Here is a 12413-nt window from a genome sequence, read left to right as displayed (position 1 = left end):
ATAAAATCGCTATCTGTTATTCAATGAGTATATTATACAGGACGTAGAAAATTTCGGATATCTGTTTTTATCCAGAATTTTTATTTAAATAAAAATCTATAGTCAAGTATTCACTGTTACCATGTCATTCTATGTTACAGTCGTAAAACTTTCCTATTAGATAGACTTAATAAATTCCTTTAAACTTCCACAAGTTCACACATGTACTTCTTAACACTGCTTCCAACTTTGATGCTCGTGCTTAAAATATTTATTTTTTACAATCCCAATTGAAAGGGAGAAAGTACCACTTTCTGAAAGTTATTAATATTCATAAAATATTAATAACTTTCAGAAAGTTTTCTATTCCATCTCATAAATATTAATTTTTCATTCGAAAAGTTTGTTTTTGGCAGAGTCTCAAGTAGATTTCACAAAACAGCTCCGCTATTTCTCGGTAACGCCCTAAAGTCGTTGCGAGCAGTCGGCTAGTGCGTCGCTTATGATAAATAGGGCACAGTGTTTAAGGTTGTCGGGGCAGTAACCCGCTGCACAAGTGGCCGGACTATTTGCCACGTCCCGTTATCGCCGCGATAGGGATTCGACGATAGCCTGCGTCGACTTACGTGCGTTTATCTCGACACTCAACGTTCGTTTCATTTAACAATAGACGTAAAAATAATACATGCTCGACCATCACGATCGAGTTCGGACATCATCATAGGTGGCTGCTATTGTGACGATAGGATTTTTATAAGCGGTAGGCTCGGTGCAGTAGCACGTCGCCATCGTGTCACCGGTGGTCATCGGCCCCAGCTGGTGAGTTTCGCAAGTCCAGTTACCCATACGAGTCGAACTCATTAATATTCCACGGCCGATGTTATTGCGAACCTAGTGTCGGCGTCCTACGGTACGGTATTAGCGTCAACGTAGGTGCAATTTTTTATGCCATGCCTTTTCTATTGTATATAAACCCTTGTATTTTCGTTGACGCTAGTGATTATTAACGACTTCATTAACATATTGTAAAGCATCTGAGGAGAGACAAATTTGCTTGCATTATTCAATTGCAAGCTAAATGCAGAGGCCAGCTTAAAAAGCGTCGCAAATGAAACAAAGACATTCCGCGGTACCGAGGCGAGAGGGAATCTTCCGAGGAGGGCGGCGCGCAGACAGCTTTCGTCGTGTGTAAATGCGTGGCGCACAAAAAACGGCTAGGCGGCCAATAAAAACCCCGTCGGGAGAAGTCGAGGGGCGGGCTGCGGGTGCAGTGCGTCGCGCCGGCGGCTGCACGGTGCAGTCTCTCTGCGCCAGGCTGCCTGCGCGCACGCAGCTCTAACACCCCCTGCGAGCCGGTACTAGCATGCATACGACCCCCCGAAATATGCTATTCGCCCGCGACCGATAACTCTACCAATTTTCGCGATCGTAGACTACTTGAATCGGTTCGGAGACCGTTAAAAGGACACGGTCGCGACCGACGGACCTTTGCGTGCGTGTCGTTTCCGCTTGGTTAATTTTGGTTTCTATAGGGTTGTAGTATCCGTCTGCCGGCTAGCGATCGGTGGCGATGGCGTAAGTGTTTCTATGGAGCCGCATGTTCGATACGTCTTCCGACGAGATGTTGATGTGATGTTTTTTTCACAGAGCGGCGGTCGCTGCGAAAGTCTCGAACGGGCAGGCGGGCGCCACCGACCCCGCCGTCGAAGAAGGCGCTATGAAAGGAGTCGAGGCGACACCGGAAGAGCAGGAACGGTTAGCGACCGGAAATAACAATGGTTCCCTCGTGTGCAAGCTGCCAGAACCGGAGGAGCCGGACTCGTGTGCTGCGTTTCACTCGACGCGCATATTCATGTTGGTGTTCCTCTCGGGATGGGTGCTGCAGGGAATGTTTCTCACGTACTTTGTGAGCGTAACGACGACCATCGAGAAGCTATTTAAAGTAGAGTCGAAGACAACGGGGACGCTACTGGCCGCTACAGAGATAGGGCAGATATGTACGGCGCTATTCCTGACGTACCTGGCGGGGCGTGGGCACCGGCCGCGCTGGATTGCCTGCATGATGCTCGTGCTGGCGGTGGGCGTCATCGGCTGCATGATGCCGCACATGGCCTACGGCACCGAACTGCTTGAGGTGCACCTCGACTCTCACACGGCCGGGGCGGGCCCCGTCTGCGCGCTCGACAAAAACTCCTCTCTCATCAAATGTGACGACGCCCAAGTGCAAAGCACCAAAACAAGATCCTCAATCACGGCAGTAGTTATACCGTGGCTATTCATCTGTTTGCTCGTGGTGGGTGTGGGACAAACCGGAATCGCCACCCTGGGCATTCCTTACGTCGACGATAACGTGGGGAGCAGACAGTCGCCACTATACATGGGTAAGTAGGATTGTATATTTATTATAGTATTTAAAGAAAGAAAAACGATAACGAAAATATATCGCGAACACGATCCGAGCGCAGTCATGTATAAATATGTTGCACCGATAAATTCAGTCAGGATTGCACGGAAGAATCGCCATACAATATTAAGTTTATAAATCACTGATACCGCCCACAGCACGCCTACATACTTACTGTCCTTTGATACTCATACGATACTGCTGTTACACATTTCAATTGTTTTTATCTTACTTTTAATATTAATATTACATGAAGCGCATTATTATAATATTAAAATAGAGAATATTTTTATTTAATGACTATTTCACACGTATCTATGAAAATCATCATCACATTGAACTGCTTAAGTTACATAATATGTGTATTGTTTTTCATTTCCGAGTATGAGAATCATTATGACCACTACCTTGGTTACTATATCCCAACACCATTTAATAGGTAACTTGTGTTGGGTCCAATACATTCCATTAATGTCGTTCAACAATACTTAAAAATTTTAGTGTAGCTTCCAAATAGTATAATATACTTCACAATGTATCGTTTCCCGCAAAAATTCTAGAATAATCTAGTCATTGCCTAACATTGTGTTCCTAATCAAGCCCAATTGACAATTCCGGCAGTTGAGTATTAGGTTATTAGGGTTGTCCAAACATGAAGATCAGAGCCTTTTGGTTCTTACGACTTTAGTTTATTAACAAAGAAAGATGTTTACTTCAATTATTATATTATCGTAGAGTACCGTAATTTCCATTTCCCAGTTCCAGTTTTTAATATCTATGTAAGTTAATTATATTTAATTTTACAAATATTGTGTTTGCACATTGTACTATATCATTTTGTACATACAAGTTAATCTGTAAATGTTATTAAGATAACAAATTATTTACCTAAGTTAGTTCCACTTCCATAATAAGCATTGGATATTTTTCGTGTAATAATTACTACTTGTAGCTTAACTGCAGTGAAAAATCCACAGTTGGACGTAGACCTTTCATAAGATTAATTACAAATCATATGATGTCTGTCTATGACATATTTTTGTTCAGATTTTGAAGGTTTAGAAAATGTAAAGAAAAATTATGGTTCTAAGATATCCAATCTTCACTCCTCAAGCATGACATGCTATAAATAAATAACTAATGTTGTGAGACGCATGACGTTGTTTTAAATAATTAGTAGCAGAGGTCGAGCGACCGGTTTTTCGTTATTGTAAGGATCCGATGGGTGTAGGTATACTTGTGCAGCTTGTTTTGTCTGGGCGGCGTCTATTGCGCGTTGCACGCTACATGCTGCAAACTGACCACTACACGCTGCACGCTGCACTCTACCCACAGCAACTTGTACGTTGCATGCTGCGTCCTGCACGCTGCAAACGGCCGATAACGTTGTGTTACCTTGCTTGTAACTCTGAAAACATAACCATTTAAATGTTAATTTTAATTTAGTTTCTTTTAATTACACACTTTTGAAGATAGTCCCTCGTACTCGTCTTTTTAGAAGACTTCAAAAAGGAGGTTATCAATTCGACTGTATTTTTAGGTTTCTAGTATTTTTTGATAGTGAAACGCAGTAAAACCGTACATTTTATCGCTAGTCGCGCGTAGTCTATCTGAAGAGAAGACTTGCTTTAGTAGTACGTGTTCTAAATTAACAAAATACCGCGCCATTTTAAAAATGAAAATGTATAAAAAGTTATATTAACATATTCGTTTTAACCGTTCACACGGCGCGGTGGTGGGTGATGTAAAAAAGTCAAAATGTGGCGTGCGTGCGCCGCGACATGTGCAAGGCCTACGTGAGGGTTGCTCAGTAAAGGTCGCACCACACTGGGGTGGCGTGCTAGTGACAATCATTAGCATATCTACTACATTATTTTATTGTTTATTTGTAATTTTAAAGTTAATTTGTGAGTTACATTGATTAAGCTGTGTAATATTATTATTATCGGTATACATTTTTTATGCTAAATGTATTTTAAAAATACCCTCATATAACAAATTTTTAGGAAGACTTTATTATGCAGTCTTCTTAATGCAGCTTTTCTTTTTATTAAAGTAAGTACTACTTTGTATTACTACTAATACTTTACTGATTATAAACACGCTTATATACGTGATCTAACACAAAACAACATTACCGCTTTGTTTTCGTGCTACGTTAGGGATACGCGTAGTCTATTTTAGAATAGTTATAAACTAGTCTTGATCCTATTTTCAAATTAACATTACTCACAAGTTAAACAATCTTTATTACGTAATCTTTTTTAAGTAATGTTTTGTATAATAGCAGGTGTGACATAGTCGGTGTAATAGGTCAGTGTTAATGCTAGTTTCACACGAGGGCGTATTAGGTTATGTTAGAACAGTACTGCTATTATTTGTACGTACACCACCGAGACAGGAGAGTACCGTTTTATACGTACTGCACTGTCAACTGCTCTGCCTCACTGTTTAGTCCTCGTGTGAATTTTTATAAGATCAATGCGAGCGTAACCGCGCAAAGCACCTGCTTCGTGACCGCCGATACGATCTGACTCTACCTCGTTAATCATGAGAGATGGAGGGCAAGTTGCTTTATATTGTTAAATATTTACTTAATATTTATTCTTTAATATTGTAAAGGTAAAAAATAGTATTTTTTCGTTAACATTACTGCAATAAAATATTATTGAAAGAACAAAGGCACACTAATTTTAGGTTGAAATATCCACTTTTCAAAACGATGCTGCTTGATTCCGATATCATGTTACCGTTAAGGAATTAACTTAGTCACTTTCTGAGGCCGTTGCATGGTTTAAAATTTTATATGGCTTCCTAAGAATGCAAGAAGCCCTCTGTAAACCTATGTAAGCGATAGTCATTGTCCAGTCCCGACGGACGACCTCCATAAGCGAGAAACTCGGGTAAGAAAGAATCCTCTAAAAGCGGAAAAAATATTGCGATTTTTCGGACTCTCGCTCATGTTAGACTGTTTTACGTATAATACGTCACATTATAAATATTATGTAGCATTAGTCAGTATTACGAAAATATAACAGTTATAAAAAAAATATCAAAATTAAATTAGACATTTGATGTGTGACTTAAGTAATTAGTTTATAATATATTATATATATTTTACTTTTAAGTAACAAAATTATGTAATATACAAGTTAAGTACATTATGTTAGTGCAAATCATTAAAGGTTTATGCATGTTTTTAGCATTCCTATCTTTATCTATGTAGGTCGATCAGATCCGCTGTAAGTTATGTAATTAATTTTCTTATTGACAACAGTTATTGTATATATATAATTAATGATATGATTTAATTTGTTAACCTTAATTAATAATAACGATGTATTTATTGACCTAAATTAATGTATCACACATACTGTGGCTGATTTATCATAACTCGTGATATGGGTCGCTATTGTTTGTTGACTGTTCCTACGCGAGACATTTTACTTTGACTTCTCTAATTCAATCTTTTAATACTTTATAGCTCAAGAGGTATATTCCACGTTGCCAAAGAAATTTTGATACCAATCTATCGATGCTTGGGAATATCCAGAGGATTTCTTGAGAAAGAAGTAAAGACACTTTGTGGTTATTATTATGCTAGTAGAGAATAAATTGACTGAGTTAGTGCGTAGTTTTCGTTATATTTTTTATAATTATAAAGTTTAAATTTAACTATAATCTCTAATCAATCTTTTCAAAGGTTATTTGACTGTTCTGAGCTGACTTCTATTTTGAGATGACTTTCGCTCGCCGTGTTGCAAAATTAGTGGATATTTTTGAATGGAATATTCTATTGTAAATGTGCATAGCAACAATGTAGCAGTGGTTTACCTACGTATTGTTACCGGAGGAGTAAAACTGGTGTATACAACCTCATACTTTTCTTAGAGAAATTCTAGTTTAACTTTCACTTTCGATTGTCTTGGAGATTTGAAGCGGATCACAATTATTTTTAGCTTTACTTCCACCTAGTAATTTCTATCTATTTTAGTAAATTACTAAAATAACTATTTATAAGGAAACAATTCAACTCAAGCAATTACTTCATAGTATGTATCCAAACTATTTTTTTTCATCCATATTTCCTCACGCCATATATTTGCCCGCGGTACCATCCGCGCGGAATAGCCTATGTGTTCTTCCAGGCTGTTTTCTACATCTATGCCAAATTTCAACGAAAGCCATGCGGCCGTTTTGGAGATAACTTCTAACAATCCATCCATTCATCCAAACATTTACATGTAATATTAGTATTATAAGATTACTTAAAAAAAGTATTGAAGAACATCAATACGACACGAGCAATAGTTTTATTGTGCATAAAATGTCGTGGTATGTGACAGCTATTTCAGTAGTGTTGGTGCATTTGTGTCAGTGGGCCGGGACGTCTCGGTGCAGCGCGATGACACAATACTTGCCACTGTATTTAAAATATTACATCTAATTTGTTCTATCTCAGATTATACGACGAGATGCAAGCCATGTAATTTACAAGTAGAATTTAGTGTAACGCTAAATTGATGTCGTTAGACTAATTTACTTGGTATTTATTTATTTGGATTTAGTTTGAAGGATATTTCTGCTACTGATTAAATAGCTACACAAAAGTTGTATGTCCCGCTACCCGGGATCCAATCCGGATTTTCCAGGCGTCGTGGGCGGCTCGTTCATTTTTTATTATAAAGAAAACTTAATTGGACATGTTCTTTTTAATTAATGATTACCTTAATTGGACAGTTTCATTCCCATGTTATGTAACTTATTTGAGTATGTATTTATTAATTTGACTCAGACTTTCTTCATGTCTTTTAATTCAACAAAATTACACGAAATAGCAATTGCTATAAAACACCAGATCTCCTTAACATTTTGTAGTAGGCGCTATCATCGTCGTCGTTTGAATCATGCTCTATAATAAAATATTTTCCGTAATTAATTAGATATTTTAATATATAGGTAAAAACAAGAAATCGAGACAGTGTCGTTATATTTCTAAACAGGTCTTGATTAGAGTTTTTGATGAATTTTTCCTCAATATGAATCACAAGTTCTTTGAAAGTTTAGTTTCGGAGTTTGAATTCCACAAATTGTATACGCAACCAGCAATTTGTATCCGGTGCTCTACTTTCTTGTGGAGAAGTTAACAATAGAGTTAAATAGCTTTATTATTTAGTGTTGGAGTAAGCCAACATTGATATATATGTCGTAGTATAGAAATAGAAAAATATTATGTAATTCTACGGTAAAAGATATGTTATATGGGTCTTTTAGCCAATTACTACAGAAGACCAATGAGATTATATTTGTGACATAAAATTAGACTTATTAAGCTTCATTCTGATTAGATGGAAAAGCTGCTAAAATAGCTTGATTAGCATTGGTAATTGCGCTAAAGTATAAGGATCAGTAATTATTTGCGATGCAATTTTTAATTTAAAAGAGAGAATGACAGTATTATTTTATGTTTCTTTTGTGGATAATGAGTGTATAATGTACAATGAATCCCGCTTACGTATGCCGTAGTAGACGTGAATGTGCAATTAGCATACGTAATATGCGACAGATTACAGCCCGGCGTGGCGCAGTGCACTTGTGCAAGTTTTTTGCGAGCCTATCGCGTTACAATGTAATCGCTCGCTGCGCCACTTGGCGTAGGTCAGTTTCCCAACCAGCGGCCATTGCAGAGATTAGATTACCAATGACAGATTAGATATTGGGCTTGATGATATGTGATGCGTGTACATTGCAGCCAAAGGTGATTGAATCGATGTTAATTTTACTTTTGTTTTATTTCGTTGTCTTAATTCTTCTACTAATAATATTCTTATTTTTAATTGTTTTAACCTCGCGTTAATTTCTATTCTCCCAATGTATCTGCGTATTATTACGTAACTGTAAAAATATTGAATTGTTCTTTCTAATCACGTCCATACTCTCTAGATAACAGAGTAAGGACGGGATTAGAAAGAAGTAGGAATTAGAAAGGAGTGGAAATTATCGCTTTTACGGTGTCCAGCAAACAGCGGCAGTAGAAATCTGAAATTTGCTAATCTTCTAATATTATATTATAAATGCGAATGTTTAGATGGATGGATAGATTAGTTTGTTTGAAAGTATAATATCTCAAGAACGGCTAAACGGATCTCGCTGAAATTTGGCTTAGATGTAGAACACAGTCTGGAAGAACACATAGACTACTAATTATTATTTTTTAATCCCGTCCGAACGGACTTGCGGGCGACAACTAGTCTTGAATATTTAAAAATACGGTAATAATTTGTATGTATTATTTTAATAACTTTTTACTGCAATTTTTAAATAAAAAAGGTACACAATTTGGATGCGGTAAATGTTGTTTGGACAGTTGAATAATCAGTACATACTTTTATGTCTATTCATAAAATATGTTTGCAAATTAGTCATACTTCCAGAAACATATTTAACATGTTTTGAGATCAATGACCTAGCCATTATGACTTGTCTATTCGTAACTAGCGGTTGCACTCGGCTTTGTGCCATTGAAACAGGAATCTTTTTAAGCCATGGCTTATGTATCGATTTGAACATTAGCTGCTTAAGAGTGAAGAGTAAACAAATTAAAATCATAATTGTCTTTACGTCATGAGGGCTCCATTCTTTCAAATTTTAATAAGTCTTGGATAAGGTGGTTGTCATGAAGTATCAGTTGGAACATACGAAAGATGTTGCCTTGCAATCTTGTGCGTCGTAAGGGTTGGTAGAATGTTGCGTCTTTTGACTGACGATGCATTGAAAACATCGATGCTTATTACGCGATCAGCGGTTGTAACACTATTATCGACAATAATACGTCATTGTTTATTTTGGTTATACAAATATATAGTAGGTACAATGCACTACTGGATACACACGACCGATATGAAAGGCAACAGGACTAGGACAGATAACCTTGCCGCGTCCGCTTCTGCAAATAAGGTCGCGTATGTCGCAATCGCTAATATATTTAATGCAATAATTTTATTTAAATCTAGCTATCGCCCGCGACTCTGTCTGCGCGGGGTTGAAAAACTGATAGTAGGTTATTCTCAGACCCAGAATATGCATATAGAATTTTAAAAAAATTGGTCAAGCCATTTCCAAGGAGTATGGTAACTTATGACACGATAATTTTATATATAAGACGATTGCCATTTTAGGACTGTTATAATCTCCTTATTCTTTAGTCATGACTATATCTTTTAAAATTATGATGCTTGTATTATATTATCTATTGCACAGGATCTTATAAACCTCTATAAATAATCGAGCATATACGGAGGCATTCACTCGTCCTCGCTTTTCCTAATACGGTGTAATGCATGCGCACTAACATCGAATCAATGTTAGAATATTGTGTTGACTTGTTAAACACATTTGTTTTATTATAATCTATTGTCCAAATTAGGAGATTGGCATGACATTTGGTAGTTCGCTATAATAGTAGGGAAAAAAATCGGAATGATGCATGTCTCTTAGCTAATGCAGCAAGAAGGGATTTAAAAACACAAATTACGAAAGAATATAAATTATGATATAATCGTTAATTATTACTTTATTAAACGTAAAACATAAATTTGCATATGTATCGTTTTAGTAACATTACGGAGAACATGTATGTGATTAATAATGTTTTCCTTTACAATATTAACTTCATTCATTTACTGACATGAAACATTGATATGTTCAATATTAATTCCGAGAATATATTCCTTTAAATATTTTAGTTTATTTTTTTGTGAATGACACAGACTTTTAAAATATTACTTGTTTTATTTCGATTCGCGGGTTACATTGGAAATATGAATGGATTCAATATTATGTCGATGGTTGTAAAAGCAGATAACATTTCCGCTCCGTTACCTCTCGGAACATGTTCCAAGATGGCGCTGGATATAATGATGCAATTCGTCATTTTCGACAATCCACACGAGCGTTAATTCGGAGATGCAGCACTTGCGCGCAAGTCATGATGCATCGGAACCGGTAAGGACGGTTATACGCCCGGCCACACTTACAATTTAACCCGAGCCACGAGTCATTTTAAACCTTAAGTTAAATTTGATAAAATTTATATTGTTATGTACTCGATTGCTGTTAGCGTGTAGGTTGCGAGGTGAATAAAAACTTGAATCGAGCACCGAGCGTTGTTCGTTTTGAAAAACGATCCTGACGAGACGATTATTTATTACAAAAGCGTATGATGATATTACATATAGTAACATATAGTTTATATTCCTCGCAGTGAAGAGCGCGCGACTTCTCGTTTGGGTTTTTGGCAAGCGTTGCGGTCGACTTCGAGGAAAGATTAACATCAGGCCTAAGTACTTGATTGTTTTTCGGTCACTCACCCACCCCGAGTATTCCTTTGTTAAATTTTTATTATAACATGCGGTATTTCGGAAACTGGGACACTTGGTTGTTGGGACAGTGTCATCGACCTTCGATTACTGTCCGGTTTCGTTATCTCCCTTCAGTCTGTGCTTCGGACGCTAGCTGCGCCGGCGCCGGTCGACTGAGATTGAAGCGACTGCCCAGTTAATGCAGCAACATGATAGCACGACTGTTTAATTGTAGTTTGACAAAGTTAACTATTGGAATGTTAAGAGACACAATTACCAATAATTTCTTATGTACGGGCTAATGGCCCTCAATTGGAACTCGCGACGGCCCTCTGCGCCCTGTCTGCTGGGGGAATTATGATCATTTGATCAAGTTTATTAATATTATAAGAGTGATTGAGGCTTTATAATTGGCTGCTTTTATTACAAAAATCTATATATTTATTGTCAAAAGTGGAAAAATTGTGATGTTAAACCATTATTATTCACAATGTCTATGTTTTATGTTTTCATCCAAGGATTTCCAAATTGGAATTTTAAACATGATTACTGAATACAATGATAGAATTATTTTTAAATAGATTCTTATGTTTATAGAACTTTACAAAATTTAATTTCTTTTTAATCGGCCGTTCCGCTTGAGATTACGAGTAACGTTTAAAATAAGTATGATAATTAAAGTGATTAAAATAAGTGTTTTTATTATAAGCACGTGTTTTGCTGCAATGTCATAATCTTGAGGAATGTTATCAGATCTTATATCACTAAAGAAGATATTTTATGATTGTTTCATTTCTTTTTACGAACGTAAAATATTTCAAATTAGGCTATAATTCTTGGTGTCAGGTACGCAGGATTTAATACTGGTTGGTCGCAATAATTCATAGCCATTCACTCGTCCTTGCTTTTCCTAATCTGATGTGAGGCATGTGCAAAAAGTTTGGAGATTAGATCGAGAAAAACATTTGCTATAAAATATGGTCTCGATTTCAGTACGCAGTAGACACAAAGTTTATTATTATCTAAATCAAACCAATAGAAAACTTATGTCAAAGGCGCATTCTATTATGTATATGACATTATTTTTTTATTTGACTGTGTGTTAATATTTCTTTTCTTTGTTAACAGCGATCACCATCGGTATAAGAGTGATCGGTCCAGCTCTTGGCTTCATGCTTGGCGCCCTCTGCACCAGAGTATACGTGGATCCTTTGGCAGACCCTGGATATGATAACACTGATCCACGATGGGTCGGAGCTTGGTGGCTAGGTAAGTAATATCGCTATTTCATGGCGTACTGAAATTGTCTTAACACGTTTCGTGCTACTAGTATTTTAGCGATATCTTAGTATGTTGCAAACATTTCCCTTGATTTGACTGGACTCGGTAGAAGAGTCGCCGGCACTGAACGTGTTAAACTTTTCGTAACTGATGACACGAAACAAATTGTAGTAAGTTAATGTTTTATAACAGTATTATGTAACGTATGTGCTGAAATGCAATACAGTCTTCGCAATTATCAGTCAAATTACGGAGAAGAGAATATAACAACTTTATTTTCTTTGTTCATGATTCTTAATGTAAAGAAATTCTCGTGTTTTCATTTTAATATCTCTAATCGTCAAATATTATTAACTTTTCGACAATTCCTTTTACGTCTGTGGACTGGA

General features: G+C 36.8%; 1 protein-coding gene across 4 annotated transcripts in view; it reads left to right on the top strand.

Annotated features, from left to right (window-relative positions):
- LOC106124508 (solute carrier organic anion transporter family member 2A1) overlaps window positions 1-12413 on the top strand; it is a 47897-nt gene that overhangs the window by 24406 nt on the left and 11078 nt on the right. For 2 of the 4 annotated variants that reach the window (XM_013321239.1, XM_013321237.1), the window contains exons 2-3: window positions 1627-2360; window positions 11872-12012. In XM_013321239.1, the coding sequence (XP_013176693.1) occupies window positions 1697-2360; window positions 11872-12012 (805 nt within the window). In that variant the 5' untranslated portion in view covers window positions 1627-1696. Of the gene's footprint in view, window positions 1-592; window positions 799-1285; window positions 1555-1626; window positions 2361-11871; window positions 12013-12413 lie in introns of those variants that run through there. The other 2 variants (XM_013321240.1, XM_013321236.1) reach the window with 2 other exon arrangements.

The sequence above is a fragment of the Papilio xuthus genome, unplaced genomic scaffold (genome assembly GCF_000836235.2).
Source record: "Papilio xuthus unplaced genomic scaffold, Pxut_1.1 DF825946.1, whole genome shotgun sequence".
In the NCBI taxonomy this organism is placed as follows: domain Eukaryota; kingdom Metazoa; phylum Arthropoda; class Insecta; order Lepidoptera; family Papilionidae; genus Papilio; species Papilio xuthus.
The sequence above is the reverse complement of the archived record's forward strand: the minus strand, read 5'-3'. Positions and strand labels throughout refer to the sequence as shown.